At 58.3% G+C, this 23,106-nt stretch overlaps 1 protein-coding gene across 1 annotated transcript in view; it reads left to right on the top strand.

Moving 5' to 3' along the window:
- ZFPM1 (zinc finger protein, FOG family member 1) overlaps positions 1 to 23,106 on the top strand; it is a 39,965-nt gene that overhangs the window by 13,715 nt on the left and 3,144 nt on the right. Inside the window, exons 2-7 of the mRNA XM_074158195.1 lie at positions 6,659 to 6,790; positions 8,690 to 8,779; positions 17,978 to 18,111; positions 20,449 to 20,551; positions 21,301 to 21,513; positions 21,640 to 21,864. Of these exons, the coding sequence (XP_074014296.1) occupies positions 6,659 to 6,790; positions 8,690 to 8,779; positions 17,978 to 18,111; positions 20,449 to 20,551; positions 21,301 to 21,513; positions 21,640 to 21,864 (897 nt within the window). The remainder of the gene's footprint in view (positions 1 to 6,658; positions 6,791 to 8,689; positions 8,780 to 17,977; positions 18,112 to 20,448; positions 20,552 to 21,300; positions 21,514 to 21,639; positions 21,865 to 23,106) is intronic.

Here is a 23,106-nt window from a genome sequence, read left to right as displayed (position 1 = left end):
GCACCGCTCCCTTAGCATCTGCTTTTCTAAGTTATACTTGCGTTTCCTCACTTATCCCTACTGGAGCAAATGAGGCTTCCAGACTTTTTGGTTCCTTGCACTGGAAAAGGTATCGACCTCAAGAATCTAAGTTTGTTTCATCTAAATATAAAACTAAAGAGCAAACAGTATAAAGTTCATTTTTTAATGTGCTGCCCCATTCCAGTTGGGCTGCTCTCTTTATTTTTTTTAGAGGAACTGTGATAAAAAGCAGTGATAAAGCCAGGACTGTTTTGTGTAGGAGTCAGTATCTGCGTTATCTATCTCCCTTTTTCACTCTCCGAGCAGCTCTGTTGTTTTTTACTCTTATCTCGCTCCACCAAAATGCCAAGAACAGGAAAAAAAAAAAAAATTGAAAAAAAAAAAAAAAAAGAGGCAGCGCAGGCACGCGTGTTTGCACAGAGGCAAACTCAGCGTCCGTGGAGCCGGGCATGAACAGCCATGCTTCTTGGACTTGGAGGAAGAGGAGGGTTGGGGGTGCCAGGTGAAGGTGCTAGCGATGGGAGGGGGTTGCATCGCAGCGGGTGCTTGTGCTGGTCCAGCAAAGGCTGCGAGGTGGGGCTGTAGCAGTAGGGGTTTTGGGGACAGCACTGTCCCAGTGGCTGCAGGTGACCTTTATCTGCCAGGTGCCAGTAGCTCACCCTGCTTCCTGCAGGTCGGTCACCCAACCATGTTGTACTCTCTTAGGGTCCCCTTCTGCTCCTGCAGCTCCCCGGCCCCACTCGTTGCTGCAGCCTTGGCTGAAGACCTCAAAGTGGTCCAGGATGGCACTGGGCACGCTGGGATGCTGGGAGCGGCAGGGACACTCCAGCCAGACCCCCTTCGGTGATGGGTCTGGTGGCATTCTGGGCCTTGTCCACCATCATCCTTGTCCTTGTCCCTGTCCCTCCATCCTTGTCCTCACCTGGTGCCATCATGGACTGAAAGTCTTGGGGTGGAGCCTGAAATCTCTCCCCATTCCCTTCCCAGCAGCTTTTGGCAGCGGATGAACCTGGTGGGACCCAAAACCACTACCCATGGGGAGGGGGATGGCTCTGGCGCAGCATTTCTGGGGTAATTTGTCGCTAGATTAGCAAAGAGCTTGACCTCTGGCCTCGCCGTCACCTAGTATTGATGGACTCCATGGGGCTGTGCTGCTGGGCAAGCACACCCCTCCACCCCCACCCCCCCCCCTTCAGCTGTTCCCAACTGGAACAACTTTATTCCAGGTGGGAGAAAAAACATACCAGAATTAAGGGTTTTTTCACCCAGAAGAACTCCCTTTCGCCAGCAGCAGCGAAGGCACCTGGTGCAGGAGCAGCGGCGGCAATGAGCCTTGCACACCCGTGTGCCACCTTACATGCCTGTGCACATTTGGAGCCTGATCTTCATGGATGGGGTTTCCTTCCATATTATCAGGGGATCCAGCTGCTTCCCAGCTGTGAGCTCACACCCGGCTGCCCAAATCCTGCCCGGATTTGCATAGGGTTAAACATCTCACACTGCACTTGGATGAGGATTTGGATGCAGGACACTCCTGGGTCCCCTCAGTAAGGACCGGTCTCTCTCTGCTGGGTGAAGAGGCGCCCCACCAGCTGCCTCAGTTTCCCTCCTGCGCTTTGAATGTCTCCTTCTCGCCCTGGCCCCACCACCAGTTAGGAAGGCAGGACCACGTTAAGCATCACATCCCCTTCTCACGGAGCAATCTGCTCCCATCCATCTGATGTGCCGGGGCCGGGGACGGCTCTATTAGACTCTCTCCTCTCTTAAAATCTATCAGGGTGTTATCGACCCCATCTGAAACGTAAAGTCACTTCATTGTCATTGTCCCTGTATTTTCTTTCTCATTATTTTCCCGTGCCCCCCGCGGCCTGTTCCCCCCCCCCCCCCACCGCCCCCAGCTGCTGTTTGATATGATGCGGGCTCTCTCGCTATTAGTATTAGTAATCGCGGCCCCTGAAGTGAAACAATCTCCTGTAATCTATCAGCGGTTTATCGGCCCTATCTGAGCGCCGGGAATGGCTGGGCTCGGCGATGGCGCCATGCTCGGCCGCTGATAAAGTTACAGAGTTCAGGCGGTGATGAATGTTAAGTAACTGCACCCCGCGCAGATAGGATATGGACTTGGCAGGGGGAGCAGCTCCGGCTGAAACCAATCTCTCCCCTATCAGCAGGGCTGCTTTTTCTCAGGCTCTGCTTCTCCCCGGCTCTTTTCTTCCCCAACGGTTGCAGCCGGGGGCTCCCCTGGGGCATCGCTGCCCCGGATCGGGCAGGGATGCTCGGGGTGCTGTGTCCTACAGGTGGATCGATGGGGCGTTTTGCGTCGTCGGGATGGGGATTTGCAGGGGCCGGGATGCTCCTGGGTGCGGACATGAGTATTACTCCCCTCAGCAATCGCAGCCTCCCCTCAGTGTCCTTCGTTTCCCTACTGGATAAATTAGGCCTAAATACTTTATAAATTTAATTATGAATTATTATAAATTTCCCCCCCCACCATGAGCTTCTCCTTCTGCGAGCAATTTCAGCATCCCACCAGCGATCATAGCATCCACCACCACCTTCATTACCCCAATATCCTTCACTCCCCTCCTATTGTAATTTAATAATAAATTATTATAAATAAATTATGATTCACCCCTCTACCTACCAGCTCCCCGAACATTTTAATTTTCTTTTTTTTTTTTTTCCTTGCCCTTTTAACTAACTCAGGGCACCGCAGAAAGGGTCGAGGTGAGTTTTATCTGGGGTTGATGGAGAAGAGCCCTTAATTACAGATAGGTACTGCTGGGGTTGGCCCCAACCGCTATCGGTTCCATGCATGGGGCTGATATTTAATGTCCTGATATCTGCAGGGGGAGCCTGGCCCTGGGATGCTGCAGCCAGGCTGATAGGGGAGAGGGTTGATTTGTGCTCAAAAAAGTCCATTTTCCTCCAAAACGGGGGTCTTGGGGGAAGGTGTGTCTCATGGGACCCCCATTTTTGGAGAGCATTGCTACTTAATGCTGGATCCCGGCAGCATCAAGCCAAGAGGAGGGAAAAAATAACCCGCTGAATAACATGACCTTTGAGGATCGGCATCATTTCCCGGCCACCGAAACCTCATTTGCCCTCAACTGCGGTGCTTGGCATCCCCGATCCCTGGGGAACGGGCTCGGGGGCACTCGAGGTCGTTGGTAAAGGCAAACATTAATACGTACTGGAGAAAAATTGGGTGAGAAGAGGCGGGCTGATGTCCCATCAGATACCAGTGGTTTTTGGATTTGCAGCCCAGGTTGCTCACTGGGCGTTGCTTGCTGCAGGGCTGACACGGCACAACCCTGCTACGAGACCCTGGGGAATCCCCAGGCTGTGCCGGACCCCACCGAATCACCAGAGCTGGTTTTGCAGCTGGTGCAAGGAAGAACCAGGAGCGCCTGCGACCCTCTCCGACAGCAGCTTTCCCCAGGGAATACCAGCCCCTGTGCCTGCTCCTGCAGCCCTTTGCTCATGGCTGCAAAATTTAAGGGAAAATAAGGAGGTTTAGGGGCAGCGGTGCCACCTCAAGGAGGCAATGCCTGAGCTGGCTTCCCCACATCTCGATCGCGACGTGATGGTTGAGCATCGTGGTGCTGCTGGTGGGGAGCCCCAGCCAGCTGCTTTGGGGTTTATTGGTTTATTATTATTATTATTATTATGGTTTATTTTTAATTGGAAGATGGATTCAGGGCTAGGGTGAGGATAAGGAGGAGCTGGAAGGATGAAGAAAGCCTCCATCATGCTGCTTGCATGGTCCCACCGAGCCTGGTGTAGCTAGGGACATCCCTCGGGTCCCGCTGAGCCTGGTATATCTGGGGATGTCCCTCGGGTCCCATGGGCGCCGGGGAGGTGACACCCCAGAGCCAAGCGCCCTGTGGACTCGCTGCCCCACAAGCTTTGAGGTACGTGGCGTGAGGTTTGGGGCGTGAGGCTGCCCAGATCCGGGCTCTCGCCCTCACTCTATGGCTCCTGGGGCCCTCCCTCGGGCTCACCATCTACCCAGCCTTTTTATTTTTAAAAATAATAAGTTTTTGGACATGTCTGCGTGCCGATGACTGCCAGACAGCAAAGGCAGGTTACCCCCAGCCTGCACGTTTTTTTGGTCCAGGACCTGCTTTCCACCACGGGGATGACTCCTCCTCCCTCTCTTCCTCCTCCTCCTCCTCGCTCCAGGGCCGGTGGGAAAGTCTGGGGCTGTTGCTATTTTCTATCTGTTATCGAGGCCTCTTATCGCTTTGCTCTTGTCTGCGTGCCGGCTTTCGGAGCGTCCAGGGTCTCACTCTTGGCAGCCTGGAGAAGTCCCCCCTCCTTTTTTTATTTTCTATATTATTTTTCCTTTTATTAAATTTACCAGCTAAGCGCAAAGAATCAAGAAAAGGTTTATTGTTCCTGCGCCGGGAGAACCTTAATTTGAGTGAAATGATTAAATCATCACCTGGGTAACGATGGGTTTTCCTACTGCTGGAAAAGCCCTGGGAATGCCGACCCTCGCACCCGCCTGGACCCGCGTCCCCAGCCTACGCGTGGGTGACACGGGCACACCTCCTCTGCTTCCTGCAAGTTTTTACAATCGTTGGAATTTAAAAAAAAAGGATAAAAAAAAATCTTTCCTTGTTATCAAAAAAAAAAAAAGAAAAAAAAAAAAGGAGGAAGAAGGAGGGAGGGAGAAGAATTAATCGTCGAAGCGGAGTATCTTGGAAGGGAGCATTTTTTGGCTCTTCCCCTCTCTGTAAAGCCAGCCTCAGTAATTCAGTTTTAAAGCATGAAAAAAGGGAGTTGATGAAATTCCACTATCAGCACTGAACCAATATGCAAAATATCTCGCCGAAAATCAAATAGCTATTATGTTTTCATTTCCATTTCAGCGTATTTGCTTAATGAAGAATAGACAGATCAGGCAAGCCGAGGGAGGCTGTGTGCGGTGATAACTGTGCAGGGCTTCCAGCAATCCCGGAGAAGTGACGCTCCGCTCCCTGCTCTGTGCTCCCTCTCCCTCGCTTGCTTTTTTTTTTTTTTCCTTCTTTTTTTTTAATTTTTTTTTTTTTTTTTTTAAGCTATCCAGTAGTTCATTTAACCCAACGCAGCCAGCAGTGCCGGGAGCACCGGTGGCAGAGCATCCCCTGGGGATGGCTGTCTGTGCTGGGAACGGGATGCTGCAGTGGGGCAGGCTGGGTGCTGGGATGCATCCAGGGACCGCAGTGACGTGGGACCAGGATGCTGCCAGCCACCCATCATCCCCATTGGTGCTCAGTGATGCTGTGGTACCCAAATCCTAGGTTTTACAGGATTGCATTTATACAGGGCATCCCCAACTTCCTCCCAGCCAGAGCTCCATGTTTCAGGGCAGGATGTGGGTGGTCTGGGCACCCCTGGGTTGGTGCCACATGTGGTCCTGGCCCTGTCCATCCCTCCCCGGTTCCGTCCATCCCTCCCTGGGCAGGCTGGAGGTGCCAAGCCGTGGAGCAGGCGAGAGTCGGGTTAACTTTATCAGAAGCCCAAGAGCCGTGAAGGCGTGAAAGAAGAAATTAGCCTAACAATGTTTCATTTACAGCGAGAGAAACGATTTGTTAGCTGGCGATTGTTTCTGAATATTATCAGAGCCTTTTTAATTGTGCTGGAACTGAAATTAGCAGAATTAGAATAAATTGCCTTCCCTTCTCCGGCAGCCTCTTTATTCACGCTCATTGTTGTCTGCTTTGTATAGATTATGGGCTCTTTGTTCTCCCGCTGTAAATATACATGCCTGGAGTCACAGAGAGCAGCTGAGGTCTGCAGATGGTTTGTCACCGTGCTGGTCCCCCTGCCCGTGTGCCGGGCTCGGCGGGTGGTGCCAGATGGGGCACCGGGCAGCCCCCGGTGTGGCTTCGTGCGGCACGAGCCGCGTGCACCGCTCTTCCTTTCCTTCTTGGTTTCGGCAGGGATGGGGGATGCTGCGTTGTCATGGAAACGGCAGCATGGGCTGGCAGGGCTGTTCGGGGCGGGGGCTGCTGGGGTGTCCCCCACATGCACCCTCTTTGCATCCTCCATGCACCCTGTGTCCCTCCTGCAGCATCCCCTTTGTCTGGGGCTGTGGGCATGGCGGGGGGGGCTGCATTGTGGGTGCCCCATCAGACAGGGGGTGCCGGGGACTGTGAGGGATGGTCTCTGGGGTCCCTCACCCTGTCCAGGACAGGCACCAGGAGGGGGGGTTTCAGGTGGGAAGTGCAGGTGAGGGCTGCAGCAGGATGGGCACCTCGCCATGCCACGGCCATGTACCTGTGGCACATGGGGACCTCTCTCACGTCCCAGGCAGATGAGAAGCTCGTTCCCTATGATGTCTGCGGGGGGAACTGGGCATCCCTCGGGGGACACCCCGGGGCAAGGCGGTGGCTCTATAAACCCCTTCTGCAAGGGGACAAGAGAGATGCTGGACCACAGGGCTGGCTGGGGACAAGGTTTTCCTTCCTGTGGCATGCAGAGCTGCAGGGCATCTGCTCTGGGCACCGTGCCCAGAGTGGGTCAGGGAAAGGACCCTTTCCCAGCCCCAGAGGCACTGGCATCCTACATTTCCCAACTGGCAAATCCCACTGGGGTGTTTTCCCTCCATTTTTCTCCCCCCATAACCACCCCCTCTGTGTTTCGGCAGGTTCCCTGGCAGCGATGGAGGAAGGCGAGGATGGCCCAGTGGGGGAGAAGAGCCCCTTGGAGAGGGAGGGGGCTGCCTCGGACCATGAGGGCTCTGCTGAGCGCGACACCTCCAGCCCCCCTGGCAGTGAAGGTGAGTCTCGCCATGTGATGTCCCCCCGCCATGGAGAGGGACTCTGCCACCAGAGCAACTTGCCGGGCATGCCAGCATCCTGGGCATCATCTCTGCTGTTGGTACATGGTGTTAATTAGCAAATGAAGCATCCTACCCGTTGAGGGGTGGGCTGTTGATTAAGTGAGACCCCCCCCCAGTCTCCCTGGGGTGCTCCATCCCTGCAGGCACCCTCTGGCTGGTGGCGGGACCCACTGGGGACAGGCTGGCTCTGGGGTGATGGCGAGCAATCGGCCAGGAGTGAGGATGCTCCCCGCAGCTGGCACAAGCAGGAGCAATCTCAGCTTGGCGGGGGGCAGCGGTGTGCTTGGGGTGGGGGGGGCCACAAGCCGGGCTGGTGGAAACCGGAGGCGGGTTGCTCACCGTGATGGCTGCTAATAAGCACCGTCACCCTGTATCCGTTTCAGCGCTTTTCACCCGCCCCGGCGCTGAGCTGCCGGTGACGGTGGAGTGACGTGGGGGTTGTAAAGCGACCCTTCTTGGGGTGCAAAGTGAGTCCCCGGGGTGCAAAGCAGCCACCGAAGGGATGGGGATGGGGATAGGAATGGTGGGGGGCCAGGGCCGTTGCTGCCTGCTTCCTGCCCACGCCGCCGCCTGCCTGCCGCCGCGCCGTGCCGTGCCCCGCCCCAGAGGTGGCTGTGTTTCAGGGCCGGGCCGAAACAGTCCCCAGATATCCTTTAAGTTCCTTCCTGTGGAGGTGGGGGCAAATCCTAATCAGTTAATGTTTGCAGCGCCCTTCCAGATAACCGCGGCAGGGCAAGGCTGCGCCGGCTAATGGAGCCGGCCGGTCCCCGGCAAGCGCCCGCTGCCTTCATCCGCCAGCAAACGGGGAGCAAAGCGTCCCCCGAAACCGTGGGAACCAACCCCTGATGCACCGGGAAAGAGGAGGGATCCACGCTGGCACCCCCATAGCCGGGGCAGGGAGGGCTCGCCGGCAAACTTTGCTCGGCAGCAGGGAGAAGCGAGCGGCTCTTATCTGATGGGGGAGCCGGGCTGGGGGCGAGGGAGCTGGGAGCCCGGGTGCGGAGCTGCACCTGGCACTAGCCTGCCTCGATAAAAAGGTGATAGCAGAGATAACGCCGAGCAGCAATAACGGCCACTAAAGCTTTCAGCGCGATGGATAAAAATCGATATGCCAGGCACTTTGATTTATAGCCAAAAATAATAGGACTTTTATACCCGGTGATTGATTTATTTGATGTTAATCATTCCGCTTATCACCTGTATTAATAATCTCCAATGCCGGTGACGTCACCCCTGGGTGTTCGCTCTGGCGCCGATCGATTGGGCTCCGTGCTGGTTATCCGCCCGGGACGCCAAGGCAAACATGTACTTTGGGCGCTAATCTTCCACATTGTCATATGCAGATAGGCTTTATCAGCTGCATCTCCAGCAGCAGTTAATGGAGAAAATAATTGTTATCAAGTTGCTATGAATACGCCACAAATAGAGCCGTGACGGGAGTGGGGCTGAACCCGGTGACGTGGGGCCCACAGTGGGATGGGAGAGATGCGGAGGTTTTTTGAGGGGGTGGGAAGTGGGTGCCCACCCAAGGGATTCTCGGGAAATCCCTGAGGATAGTGTGTGGGTGGGCTTGGCTGTCCTATGGGTCATCCCGTGGGGCGCAGGTGATCTCTTGGCTGGGGTCGTCCCATGGGGCCCAGGGGATCCCCTGGATGGGCAATGGTGGGGGTTGGACACAGGGATTTTGAGGGGGAACCCCCCCGTGCACATCCTCAGGGGTGAACCCACACACATCCTGACCCCAGGGGGTTGCCAGTCCAGTGATCCTGACCCCCACAGGATGCTGCCTCTGAAATTCTCCACGCGTGATCTCCTGCCTTCCCTTTCCTGCTGCAGAGTCCAGAGACACCCCGGAGAGTCCAAAGGAGCCGGAGAAGCTGGATCCCGGAGAAAACCCACAGGAGCCGGACACCTGGAACGGGCCAGGTAAGTCCCTAGTGTGTGGCCAGTCATCCCACTCCATTCCGGCATCCTTGCTGAACCACGGGCTGAGGCAGCCCCCAGGCATTTGCCATCTCTTGCAAAAAACAGTATGAGGAGCACTGGGAGCTGGGCAGGCTGCAAATGCCAGCGCTTCTGCTGGGAGAGGAGGTACGAGATGATGGTTGTGGGTCCCTCGCATCCCCATGTTGCTGTTGAGATGGTAAAAACTGAGCCAGGAGATGCGGGGCGGGGATGCCAGCACCATGGCTGGCATCGCACTCCCCAGCGCAGGGAAGGTTTCGACCCCGTCCTGCACTGCCCCGCGCTCGCAAGGGCATTTTGCAAACATCCTGGCAACCACAAGAGCGACGCTCAAGTGGTTTTGCGATGGTTATCAAAACCCCAAGGAGCGAATACAGCCGTCTATCTGCCTCTCAGCATCTTCGCGCCGGGGCTGCTGGCACCCTGGGAGCCCGGCGAGGCCAGGCATGCCATGTGGGTACCCCGCGCCCTATCGCCCCACTATCTCCAAACCAACCCGCCGATGGGGTTACTGTCAGGGCTCCGCTGTGTAGATTGGGTTTGTGGGTGCCCGTCCGCTGGGGATGGCACCCGGTGGGCAGACGGCAATGGGACGAGGGGAAGCTGAGACCCCCCTCAGAATTGATGTGCCACGTTTCGGGCTCTGTTTGTGCTGCCAGCCCCTGCCCACATCCCGCTCTTCCCAAGGGACCTCCTGGCTGGGCAATGAGGGTGGATCTGGTTTTGAAGCAGCATGTGATGGGAAGAGGTGACCCTGATGCAGGACAGTGATCGCCTTTCAGTGATGGATGCGATGGGGGGGGTCCCCTGGTGTGTCCTCAATGCCACCAGCCTCCCATGTGGGCTGGGTGATGGAGAAGCCCTGGGAAACGCCGGTTGCCAGCGCACGTGCTCCTGCAGCTGCCGAAATCCCCACGGCCCGGCGGGTAGCCATGGCCCCACTCCCCCTTCCCGCCCCATCCGAGGGGAAGCGCTCGCCGGCCCCGCTGATATCCCAGCCCTTCCTGCGTGCCGGGCAGGAAGGAGCTGCGAGGCCACCCCCAGCTCCTCCTTATCTGCTCCCCGGCCCTTTGCCCCCAGCACCGCCAGGCTCCCCACTCCTGCGCTGGCATCCCAGCCAAACTCATGGGTGCCCCCATACCCCAGGGGTCATGTCACCGCGCAGCCCCGTATCCCGGCAGCACCATCAACCACAGGCTCCCCAAAAGGGACCACGAAGACTCGGCTCTGGCCGTGCCTCCCCTTCCCCCCTTCCCTCGCCAGAGCGGGTTATTTGCATTCTTTATGTAAAAGAGATTTTATTATCGCCTTCTCCCAGCCCATCTCTATTCTGGTAATTGGAGTGGTATTAATTTCTGTGTGGCTGGGAGTTGATGGCGGTCCGGCGATGCTGCAGCGATAGGGTGTTCCTTTCGCACCAACCGCCGCGATAGCCCGTCTATCAGGCGCTCTGCAGGCTCTGCACTTATCAGGGATGGAGCTGGCGAAAAGGGAAACTCTGAGCAGCCTGAATTTTCTTTTTTATCTGGCAGGATCCGCCGTATGTCAGCAATGGCAGCCGCAAAGATGCAGCGCAGCTGGGGGAGGGAGGGGCAAGCGGGCTGCTCCGGGCGCCTTTGTTCATACATGTGGGGTCTCGCCTTCCCCTGGCCCTTTTTGGGGGGCTACTGGGTCACACCCGCTATGGCTTTGTCCTCTGGGTCTCCAGAACTGCTGCCCGCTGGGTGCACCGCTGTGCCAGAGGCTTGGCAGCGTGGGGACACGGTGTGCTGGGACCTCGCCATGGGGCTCCTTGGCCCTGCATGCCAGCGAGGAAGAAGGAGTATTTTGTTTTATCTTTGAAATGACCTTGTTCGCTGGAGGGGGCTGCCGCTCGCCCGGCTGATATGCAGATCCCCGGGAGCTGGAGGCTGTAATCCTCGACTTGGGAGCCTTTACAGATGTGCCGCCCTTTCAGTCGGGGTGGTTGGTCACACCAACTTTGTTCTGCTTCCCAATGGGATGCTGGGATGGCGTGTGGCCATGCTTCGTGCCAGTCGCTTCATCCTGTGGCGGGACTAGAGAGGGGATGTCCATCCTCTCCAGATTCCCCCAAACCCTTCCCAACAGCCCCACCAGCAGCTCTCTTCCATGCCCCAGGTTTCCATCTTTCCCACTTGTTTTTGTTCACTCTGAAGCGGCGCCGGTAGCAGAGACTTTCAGGAGCACCTACAGCCTCCAGCTCCCCTCCCAAGGCTGTTCCTTCCCACCCCATCGCTGCCCAGCCAACCTTACCGTGTTGGGCCAATTTTCCTAGAGGGATAAGGTGAAAAACAATAACAAATTTCACAATTTTCTCCTGTTGGGGCTGGGGAATGGGGGAGAGCAGAGCCCTGCTGAGGGACAGGCTGCTCAGCCGCATTACAAGACACTGGAGAATCCCCATCAGGAGCTGCCAGGAGGCTGCAGCCCCTGGGAAATCCAGCCAGCGCTTGTCTTTCGGCAAGGTGGGGTGTAGCTTTTTGCTTTTGTCCCTGTGGGGACACCGATGGGCCACCAATAGGGACGGGATGGAGCAGATGGGGCCAGACCCAGGGTGGCTTTTGCCTTGTGTCCCTGGACGTGTCCCACCACCCTCTCCAAAAGAGCAGTGGTCACTCCCAGGGGGTTCTTCACCCACTTTCCTATTTGCTATTTGGGTCCCCACCAAGATTTCCACTGCACTGAGCACCCACCTCCCTGCTGCCGGCTCGTCTGTTCGGGGTTTATTTAATTGCTCCTGGCTGGTAACGATGGCTCTGGGTTAATTACAGAGCATGGCACAGATCCACCTCTCCTGGGACCTGCCATGAACCCCAAATCCATCCTCACCACCAGTTCTGCGTGCGGGATATTGGGATGGGGCAGAGCAGCTTCTTTTTTTTTTTTTTTTATTGATGCTTCTAATTAAAACTGCAAACTTTTTTTTTTCCCTTTCCCCTGCTGCCTTCCCCTTCCCCTTCGCCTCCCGCTCGCCTTCGGTTGTGTTTATCTGCGCCGCGACTCCTGCCTGAATAATCTCCAGCTGCCCGGAGTTTGTCTGCAAACCTCAAGGTTTATTATCGGGGCGAGCAGGGCACGGCGAGGAGGGATGGCTCGTCCGGATGGCCGGCACCGCGCCGCATCTGCCCCATCGCTCCCCCTTCCCCTCCGCCCTGGTATGTGTGGGTGGGAAAAATTATTCCAGCTATTTCTCTTTATCGCTGGGAGCCGGGCTGAGCAGCAGATAGTTGTGTTTGTGTTAGATTGCTGGGGGATGGGGAGAAGTTGGGGTTCGGGGCAGTAGCCCCCCCAATTCAGGGGGTCTCCCAGGACCTTGAACTCCCCCTGCCTGGCTTGTATCTGGCCAAGCCGTATGCTGGCTTGGGGTGGGATTTTTGGCATCAGGCTGAGGATGGTCCCAGCAGGGCCAGTGGCACCTGTCCTGGATTGGGGACATCAAAGGGGACCCTGTCCCTGCTGGGTACAGCTCACCTAACCACAAGTCCCTACCCTCTGTCTGGGGACACTGCAGGGTGGAGGGATGCTCAAGACAGTTTGGGGACACCGATGGGGTGAATGGATGCTCAGACTGGTTTGGGGACATTGATGGGGTGAAGGCATACTCGGACCGGTTTGGGAACATTGCTAAGTGGAAGGATGCTCAGACCAGTTTGAGGACACTGCTGGGGTGGAAGGGAGGCATGAGCCAGTTTGTGGACATTGCTGGAGTGGAGGGACACCCCTGCATTGAGTAGCGCTGGGGGGTCTTGAGAGTTGCAGGTAGCGTCCCCCTGTCTGTCCCCATCCTCCCCTCCATTTTCCCTTGGGAAGGAGAAATAAGTCTTGCATACTTGGGGTGAGAACCCTGAGGACCGGTGGGCTTTTGGACTTGGTGTGAAGCTGAGCTCCCACTCCCCTCCTCCATCTGGGTGCTGTCCCTCCTCACCCCCACAGGCAGGTCCTGCCTGGCGGGGTGGCAGCGACCCCCCCATGTGGTCCCCTCCCCTTTCCGGAGAGGTTATCTGCCCTCTGCATCGGCTCCGGGGGCCCCTTCTCTCCCCTTCCTCTCCCCCTAGCTTCCTGCCCCCCCCCCCTCAGTGCACCCCTACCCCCTGCCTGGCACTAGCGTGGGCAGAGCTGGGAGGTCCCAGCAGTCCCAAGAGTGGGGACAGAGTAGGGATTAGGGATTCACTGCAGAGGGGTCCAGTCACCCTTGGCAGCCCTGGGGGAGTTGGAAAGTTTTCCTCCTTCCCATCCTCCCTGAGCAATTTCTGACGTTATTCCCAGTGTTTATTCCTGTCCCTGTCCTAGTGGGCACAGCTCCCATTTATTTCCTGGGGACAGGGACCCCCTGGGGACAGGAACCCCATGGGGATGGGAACCCCGTCAGGCCCACATCCCGGCAGGACACAACAACACCCCAAACACAAATGTCCCTGCGAGGCTTATCGGGACGCATCCTGCTGGGGCAGGGCACCCTGGCTTGCGTGAGGCGTACGGGAAGGGCGATCCCCGGGCAACGCATGGCACAGGCGGTGCCAGCCCCACTGCCAGCGCCTGCCAGCTGTGCACCACAGCTGGTGAGCAGGGTGCCCGGCCCTTTAGGGGTGCAGCACCTCCTGGGTGCCATCGCCCCCCTCCCTGGCCCCACCGTTCACCCAGGCACCAGGAGGTGCCTGCTCTCCTCTCCAGGGTAGGTCACAGCTCCTCCATTAACCAGGGGCAGGGTTCAGCCCGATAAAGATTTGCTTTTGTACTCTGTTAAAAAAAAAAAAAAATCAATAAATTGCCAGCGATGGGCAGGAGCGATAAAGGCAGAAATCTCCCCTCAGCTCCCGCCCCCCTGGGGCACTGGGGTGCCCCCCCCCGCACCCCAAAGCTGGAGGTCAGAGCCAGCAGCAGCCCAGCTTTCCCACGACCGTTCCCCCTTGGTCCACGGCAGCTCAGCCAGAGCAGCCCCAGGCTGAGCCCAAGCAGGCGCAGCCCAGCAAGGCTCGAATTTAAACCCTCCTCACTCCTTTGTCGTCCCCAAGGCTGCCCTGATTACTCGAGCACCCGGGACGGCAAAGCCGGGATAATCTCCTTAGCCCCTTTGGAGAGATTTCCCTTTGTGAGCGGAGGTGAAGAGTGGAGATGCTGCGTGTTCGCAGCTTAAGACTCTTCCCAATCGCCTCCCTCCATCTTATCGGAGCGGTGCCATCACATCATTTCGCTAGTTGAGTTGTCAGGATTTATTCCTTCCGCCGCGCGTTCGCCGCTTCTAAAAACAGCAGCTGGGGCACACGGCGGGGCCGGGCCAGGGCTGTCGGGGAAATTGGGGCTTCTCCAGCTCAGCTTTCCCTGGGTGGGAGCGGGAAAGCCATGGGAGGTTGGGTACCAGTGGATGGATCCATCCATCCATCCGTCCCCCCCGCCCCCTTGGGGGTTCCCATGCCATGAGGACATCCTGTATGTGCTGGGATGGGAGCAGAGACCGCTAGTTCTTCCCCATTCCCCCAGGCTCTGCATCACCTGGGCCTCACTGGGGGGCTGTACCAGGCATCCCTGGTACCCCTGGCTCCCCCCAGGGCTGGCAGCCCCCGGATCCAGGTGCAAAGCGCTGTATTAATAGGAGTGGCACGGTGTGGCTGATGTTGGGACACAGTCCTGTGACACCCCGATAGCAGTATTTATCCAGATAGTATCCAGGCAGCTGCAAACACTCTGGGGACCTCCGAGCCCAGATCCATGCCGAGGGGCAGAGCTGGTTCATTCGGGTTTGATTAAAGTCGCGCGGATGCAGTTGGAGCGAGGGGATGCGGGAGCTGCTTGGGTTGGGACCAGTGGGTTTGCCCGAGGCTGAGCAGGCACCCTCTGCTCTTCCCTCCTGCTTGCTCACACAGGGAAAGCAAATGCGGATGCATGGATGCAACTGCACCTCTGAGGCATCCAGGAGCAAACCTGGGTGGCCACAGGAGCGGGCACAGCTTCCGATGGTGCCTCCCCAGCTGGCTACACTATCTATTTCCCCAGCCGTAAGGATGTCGTGGATCACCTTGCAGATGGGATCTTGCAGAAGTTCATCTTCATCACACCCCAATCCTGTGGTCACCCCGTGCCGGAGGATGTTTCATGGTGATGCCTCACCAGCGCTGTGCAATCCCGCGGGCTTCGTCCCTCCCTGTGTGCCTAGCGGGGACCCCCAGGTCCCTGGGGACTTGGGTGCCAGCCGTGCCTTCTCAGCCGTTGATTGCCCGATGCGTGGCTGTGGCGTGATGACAGGATTAATCTTTGCTCTCCGGCACAGCTCAGCCTATTTCTTTGAAATCTCTCGATGGGGAGATAAGCCGAGGCACAGTGCCGGGTGAGCAGGCGCTGTCGGTCCCAGGGGGGCAGGGAGCAGCCCTGGCACCCCATGTTTCAGCAGCAGGCAGAGCACCGGGATCCGTGCTGTGCCGAGCAGGTGCACCCAGCTCACTGGAGGGGGGGGGGGTTTCCCCTCCTTCCTTCCTTTCTGCCGCTTTTCTTTGCAACCCAAAGCAAACAGACGGGTCCCTGCCCAATTTGGTTAATGATCGGGGAGATAAACCCTCCTGCGATAACGGCGGGGCACCGCCTGGCCAGGGACCGATGGCCAGATGAGATACCCGGGGTGGTGTTCACCTGCCGGGGGGGGTCCCGTGGGGAGGGGACTTGTGCCTGTGGACTTTGCTCCTTGCCGCTTGGCGGGGAGGCTGCTGGGGGTCACCCAGGACACCCCATGGGCTGGCAGCGGCTCTTGCCAACCTCCCCAGGTTGCAGGCAGGGCGATGTGGCACCATCAGAGCACAGCAATGGGGATTGCTTCCCACTGCCACGGTTGTCCCCACATGGGGACACGGCTCGCTTGCTTTAGGCTTTGTTCCCAAAGTGCGGACATTGTGAACACACAGCATGTCCCAGGCTGCCTCATCCCAACTCAGCATCGTTTTCCCCGTGCCAAGGGAGAAGCGCAGCGATGCCATGTGGTTAGTTTGAAAAATCACCTTTTTCCTTCTCTTTTGTTTCTGGCTATGTCAAGGTGGGCACAGCGGGTACCGCAGGGGCTCTGGCAGCGTCACTTGCCAGGTGCAGGGACACCCATCCAGACGGAGAACCCCTCGGCACCACTGGCCGGGGGTTCACCACCGCCCCGTTTTCAGGGCGACACTGGCAGATTGGGCCACCGGACGGTGCCGTGGCCATCGGGCGCTGGCGGGGAGCGGGGCCGGCTCCGGCAACACTATTTTTGTCCCCCTGTCTGGAACGGTTTTCTCTTTATCAGCGCCTGCGTGTTTTCTCTGCTGGGGATTGATACACAGAAGATGAAGTGCTCTGACATGGGAAGTGTCAGGCGAACGCTCTTATCTCGGAGACATGGTCTCCTGACCCAAACGCCGCTGATTACCAGTGAGACAGGGGGAAGGGGGGGCAAAAAGGGGGGAGCACAGAGGGGAGGAGGTGGCAGTTGGATTCCGTTCCCCAAAAGCAGCCAGGCTATACGGGGTGGCAAAGCCACAGGAGAGCCACCACCGTTGGGGCTGTCCTGGGGATTTAGGAGTTTGCTGTCCCCTCCCTGGAGCCAGGGGGTGCAAGGACCAGTGGCCTGTGGATTCTGGGACTGCAATGGAGGGTCCTTCATGGGAGGGACCAGCCAGGCTAGGGGCTGCTGCTGCCCATCCTTGGCACCAGTTCATGCCAGGGAATAAATCCCGTCAACTCCTCAAAGGCCCCAACCCTCTTCCTCCTCCCTGTCCTGAGATGGAGCCAGTGGGTGGCAGGGGGGTGCCAGGGATGTGGGGTGGGCAGAGGCAGGGCCGTGCTCGCTCCCAAAACCACTCTGCTGGGGATGAAATCCCAGCTAGAAACAGAGCTGGGATCCCTGCGGCCGGGGTGGCTTTCTGAGCATGCTGGCTCCAAACCGAGGGCTCCTGGATTGAAGGCGCTGAGGGGCTGCAGGCAGGAGGTGCCGTGGGAAGGGGAAGGCAGAGGAGCTGCAGGCAGAGCCCACCTCTCCGTTCACCAGCACATGCTGGAGGCTGTGGCACAGGGATGGAGGGTGGCACATGCCTAAGCATGGGGACCAGCCTGGTGACCCAAAGACTTCAGGGACTTTCGACACCTTTTCTCCAGCCTGCGTCCCAACAGGCAGCAGGTTTTGCTGAGGGGCTCTGGCTGCTCCCCTGGGGTGCGCTCAGAGCCGCATCCTTGGCAGCACAGGGCTTCCTCGTCAGACAGAGGGGACCCGCAGGTGACAGCGGGACCCAGGTGATCGCGGGCGCCACCAACCCACGCTCACCACCCAATGCTTCTAGTCGCTCACCTTAACTCACCCCAGCGCCGAGAGGATCCAGATGTCAGCCTGGCTAATAAACACATCAGATTTCAATCTCCGCAGCCATGGGATCGCTTTATCCTCCCTGCGCTCCCAGCTCTGAAAGCAATTTTGCCTTCAAACGAGCGCAGCCTCCTCCCCGCCCACGGGACCCGGGCACCGGCTGTGTCTGCCACGCTGCCCTCAAAGGATGGGGCTCTGGGCAGGTGGCTTTAGGCAGGGTCCTGGGCAGGTGACCCCACCTCTGCCTCAGAGCACCCCGGGGTGCTGGGAGCCCTCTCGGACACAGCTGGGTGCCCTGGGCACCATGCCCCAACGGTGGCCCAGTGGGTCACTCACCATCTTTGAGGAGCATCTTGGGTTTTGGGGTGCAGCGTCTGGCTCCTTCCTGGTGCACGGCAAGGGGCAGCCAGTGTACATCCATCTGCGTATTGGTTACCTGCCATCTTATCTGCGCTCCGAAAGACAAAGGCACAGTTAAAACATTTTAGAGCAGCCTTCATAGCGTATTAACATGTTATCTAACCCATTAAACCAGAGGCTTATCAGATAATCAAAGCCATTAAGCCCTGAAGAAGCTGCGACTTTGGGTGCGGGGATGGGAAATGCTCCTTCCGCTCCGCCACGGCATGCTCGGACCCCCCGTGCCGTGCCCGGATCCCCCGGTGAGCGGCCAGATCCCACCCACCCACCCACTGTGGACACACAGCCCTGGGGCACCCACCAGCAGCTCTCAGCTCCAAGTGGGTGCCCACATCCCCGGGGACCTGGGGCTGCCGGGGGTCTGGCTGGGGGACATCGCTGATGCTGTGCCTGTCTCCCCGCAGATGAGCTGGATCTGGTGGTGCAGGATGGGGAGAGACGGGTGCGAACTCGCAGGAGCCTCCCCGAGGGCTTCTCCTGGGGACCCTTCCAGGGCAGCATCCACAGTGAGCCAGCATCGCCGGGGCACAGCGAGACGGTAAGGAGCACCACCGCGGGCTCTGGGGATGGTGGTCCTGAGGAAACTACTTGTTTGGGGAGAGGATTCGGTTTGGGAGGGATTCTCCCTGCCTGAGCTCTTGACCCCCGGGAATCGCCTGGTTTGGGTGCCCAGGAGATTCTCCTGCCATACGCTGCCCACTGCCCTGAGATCAGAGCATCACAGAGGGACAGGATGCTGCCTGTCCCCTCCTGCACATGGCTGCAGGTGAGCAGGCTGCTCTGTGGCACATACGTCCTCGCAGAGGAGATGGGGTCTGGGTTTCCCGCCTCAAATTTGCTCCCGGGGCCTGTGGTTGTGCCTGGGAAGCACCAGGGCTCTGCAGCCCATGGTGAAGGGGCAGGAGAGGAGGCAGCGGCAGGGCTGGTGGCCGTTGGTGGCAGGAGCACACCATCAGCCACACGCTGTGCCAGGGCGAGCACTGGGGTGTCTGAGTGCATAAATGTGCATGGGTGTGCACATGGAGGTGTGTGTGTGCGCATAGGGGTGTTCTGGCTGCTGGATCCTTGGCATCCCAGCCACATCCTTCACCCCCCCGTAACCCCCCCAAGTCACACGTGCGCAGCTCCAGCCCAGGATCTTTGGGGCTGGAGGATCTCAGCCAGGCTCCATCCCCACCTCCTCCTCCTCCTCCTCCTCCTCCTCCTCCTCTCTCCCTCGCTCTTTTTTTCCTTTTTTTTTCTTTTTTTTTTTTAGCTCAGGCCCGTTTATCTTTGCCGAATTAAATCCTTGATTAACCCTTATCTGCCCAGTTTGGCTCCCTATCTCCCGGTTGGCGCCGTGTGTCCAGACACCCGGTACAGGATGATTGATTTCTTAAAGATATGCGCAGCTTTTTTCTGATACTTCATTTATTGTCTAAATATTTTTGCTCCCATTTCAGCAGCTCTCTTATCGAGCCCGGCTGATGATTCCCAGCCCTGCTCTCCTCTGCCGCTCGCCTCCCTCCCTATCTCTGCTTGGGGAAGCGAGGAAGGAATCGCAGCCCCATCCCTGATACGGGCTGTCGCCCTCGGGTCCCTTCGTCTTTGTTGCTGGCGGCGGGGGGGCGGGGGGTGTGCAGGGGTTCTCCCCCAAATCCTGCCTGGCTCTGCTTTCTGTCTTCATGTGGGAGATTATCCCATCCTGGGATTTTAGTGGGAACTGGAAACGTTGGGTGGCTTTAACACCTCTGTGGCATGGAGCATCGTGTGTGCCCATTGCTGCACTGATGGAGGAGAAGGCAAAGGAGGAGGAGGAGGAGGAAGATGGCTGTCTGCCCCCCCAGGCTGGTCCCATGGGGCTCCCCCAAAACTAGCCTTGCTCTGGATGGTGTGCAAACCTGCTGGTGGCACCAGCCTAGGGGTGACAAGTGACAGAGCCCCATGCGCCTGATCGCCCCTGGCTGTCCCCCCGTTCTACCCCTGCACTGTGTCGCCCCCAGCCACAAGGCGATGCCCACAGGGGGGACAGCAAGGGCGCAGGGGCGTCCCCGATAACGCTGTCCCAGCGGATGCGGAGCAGATAGAGTTTCTGATGGTTATCAGGCAGTGCAGAGCGGAGACACTGACCTCTTTGTTCCAGGGAGAACAAGGAAGGGCTCGACACAGGGGCTGGGGCCGCTGAGGGGAGCCGGGGCAGACACCCTGGGGTGCTAGGAGCACCTTGGGGTGCTGCAGGGTGCCCAGACTGTCGGGGGGGTACCCACAGGTCTCCCCATGCACCATGCAAATCTGCAACAGCTCCACGGAGACCCTCCTCTCCCTCTTGGCCCCAGCAATGGGACATGGAGGGGACACGGAGGGGCCACCACAGTCCTCGAGGGAGCCCAGCCGTGTGCCACCAGCAGCACCCATCCCCATATCCCATGCAAGGGGGTCCCGAAGCCTCCAGCCCCATTTATCACCCACTCCCCGCAGGGGCAGGAGGGTTCCCACAGCAGCAGCAGTGGTGTGCGGGTGTCGCGTGTGCACCCGTGGGGCGCACACACGCGTGTGCGAGCGCCTGCGCGTGGGGTTTATCACGCTGCCGGCACTCGGCTCCTGGTGGTGATAAGGCCTCAACCGGCTGCCACTGTCAGGCTGAGTTGGAGGGTTTAGAAATATTGGGACGAATAATTAGATTTCATATCGTTACCGCGGCAGCCATCGGAGGATCAGGCAGATTAATTCCACCCCCCCCTCCTCTCTGTTCATTAATATTCATTAGAGATGCAGAAAGACAGAGCCGGGCACGGGCTGTGTGGGGAGCGCCGTGACCCCGCCACTGCCACCCCCCACCCTGACCCCAGCCCGTTTTGGGGAGCGATGCTCACCCTCCTCTCCCTGTCCTCGGCAGAGCCCACCCGTGACGCTGGTGCTGGAGGACGAGAGCTGCTGGCTGTCCCGGCTGCCCCTCGTGCCTGGAGAGCCCGACGCCAACACCGTGATCTACAGGAAGGGTTGGTACCGGTGCCACGCGTCCCCACACCTCGGGGATGGGGGGGAGTCTGGGGATGGCCAGGCATGGCCACCTCAGAACTTGGGTGAGGGAAAGGGTGCTGCCGTGGAGGGATGGGTCCCTGTCCCCCGTCCCAGCACCGGCCGTGCCCCCAGCCCGCTGCCGGTACCTGCACACCCCAGCCAGCACCTGTGTCCCCCACAATGTCTCCCAGGGCAGTGTCTGCCTCCTCCATGACCCACCACTGGCCATCCCTGGGGCTTGTCCCCTGTCCCAGCCCTTCCCGGCCGTGGTGGCTGCCTGGGGCTATGAGGAGTGTCCCAGCACGCAGCGGCTGGTGCAAATAGTGGTGCAAGCAGTGGTGCAAGCATGTAGCTGGGGCGAGACTCGGTGCGCGCGTTGGTGCAAGGTGCAGGAGTCGGTGCAAGCCTTGCTGCACGCGTTGGTGCAGGACGGAGCGGGAGCCTCCTGGCAGGCAGGGCCGTGCCAGGCAGCGCTCAGGCGCGGGCAGACACCGCCATCTCCAGGCAGGCAGTGGGGTTTGAATATTACAAATTTATATTAAAAAAAAAAAAAAAACACCCCATCTCCAGCGCTCAGCCGTGGCCGGAGGAAGTGCTGCCCAGGGGAGCGGGAACAAGGGCAGAAGGGGACAGGGAGGGCCCAGAGATGAGCTGGCAGCAGCACAGCAGCAGGATGGGCGTTCAGGGGGGTGTCCACGCTTATCAGTGCCCCCCCTGCTTCCCCCAGATGAAGCCCTGTGGTGCCGGACGACGCGCACCCTGCGGGAGGACGAGGCTGTGTGCGCCTTTGTGGTGGCGGAGCCGCCGGCCATCGCCAACCACCACGCGGTGAAAGCGGAGCCCAGCGACTCGACGTACCCGGCCGCGCTGCACTCGGACATCCAGCTGCTGCCACAGCAAGCCGGCATGGCCGCCATCCTGGCCACTGCCGTGGTTAACAGTGAGTCCCCGGGGAGAGAGGGCAGGGGTAGGGGGGGACATGGTGCAGCCCATTGGGACCATGCCAGGGTCCCCAGCCCATCATGCAAGTGATGCATGTGCCTTCCATGTCCCTTCCCCTCCGCAGAGGATGTCTTCCCGTGTAAGGACTGCGGGATCTGGTACCGGAGCGAGCGCAACCTGCAAGCCCACCTCATGTACTACTGTGCCAGCCGGCAGAGCGCCGGCTCACCCGTCCTGGAGGAGAAGCCCAAGGAGACCTACCCCAACGAGCGCGTCTGCCCCTTCCCCCAGTGCAAGAAGAGCTGCCCCAGCGCCAGCTCCCTGGAGATCCACATGCGGAGCCACAGCGGTACGTCATGGCACAGCACGGCACATTGCTGCAGCCTGGGGACACCAAGCCATAGAATCACAGAATAATTTGGGTTGGAAGGGACCTGTAAAGGCCATTTAGTCCAACCCCCCCACAATGAGCGGGGACATCTTCAATTAGATCGGGTTGCTCAGAGCCCCGTCCAACCTGACCTGGAATGTTTCCAGGGATGAGGCATCTACCACCTCTGTGGGCAACCTGGGCCAGCGTTTCACCACCTTCATGGTAAAATATTTTTTTCTTATACTGAGTCTAAATTTAACCTCTTTTAGCTTAAAACCATTACCCTTTGTCCTATCACAACAAGCCCTGCTAAAAAGTTTGTCGCCATCTTTCTTATAAGCCCCCTTTAAGAACCACAATAAGGTCTCCCCAGAGCCTTCTCTTCTCCAGGCTCTCTCAGCCTGTCCTCATAGGAGAGGTGTTCCATCCCTCTGATTATTTTTGTGGCCCTTCTCTGGACCCACTCCAACAGGTCCATGCCTTCCAGCCTTTCCTAAGCGGAGGGCCCCAGAGCTGGACACAGCACTCCAGGTGGGTCTCATCAGAACGAAGGGGCAGAATCACCTCCCTCGACCTGCTGGCCACACTTCTTTTAGTGCAGCCCAGGATACAGTTGGCCTTCTGGGCTGCAAGCGCGCATTGTCAGCTCATGTCCAGCTTTTCACCCATCGGTACCCCCAAGTCCTTCTTAGCTCCCAGTCCCTTCATCCCACAGCCTGTATTGATACTGGGGATTGCCTTGACCTGGGTGTAGGACCCTGCACTTGGCCTTGTTGAACCTCATGAGGTTCACACAGGCCCACTTCTTGAGCTTGTCCAGGTCCCTCTGGATGGAATCCTGTCCCTCAGGCATGTCAACTGCACCACTCAGCTTGGTGTCGTCCACAAACTTGCTGAGGCTGCACTTGATCCTACTATGTCATTGATGAAGACATTAAACAGTACTGGTCCCAATACTGACCCCTGGGGGACACCGCTTGTCACTAGTCTCCATCTGTACGTTGAGCCATTGACCACTATCCTCTGGGATGCGACTGTCCAGCCAATTCCTCATCCACGGAATAGTACACCCATCAGATCCATATCTCGCCAATTTAGAAAGAAGGGTGTTGTGGAGGACCATGTCAAAGGCCTTACGGAAGTCCAGATAGATGATATCCATAGCTCTTCCCTTGTCCACTGAGGTAGTCACTTCATCACAGAAGGCCACTAGGTTGG

This window comes from Numenius arquata, chromosome 13 (assembly GCF_964106895.1).
Source record: "Numenius arquata chromosome 13, bNumArq3.hap1.1, whole genome shotgun sequence".
In the NCBI taxonomy this organism is placed as follows: Eukaryota; Metazoa; Chordata; class Aves; order Charadriiformes; family Scolopacidae; genus Numenius; species Numenius arquata.
Note: the sequence above shows the minus strand (reverse complement) of the source record. Positions and strands in the feature narration are given on the sequence as shown.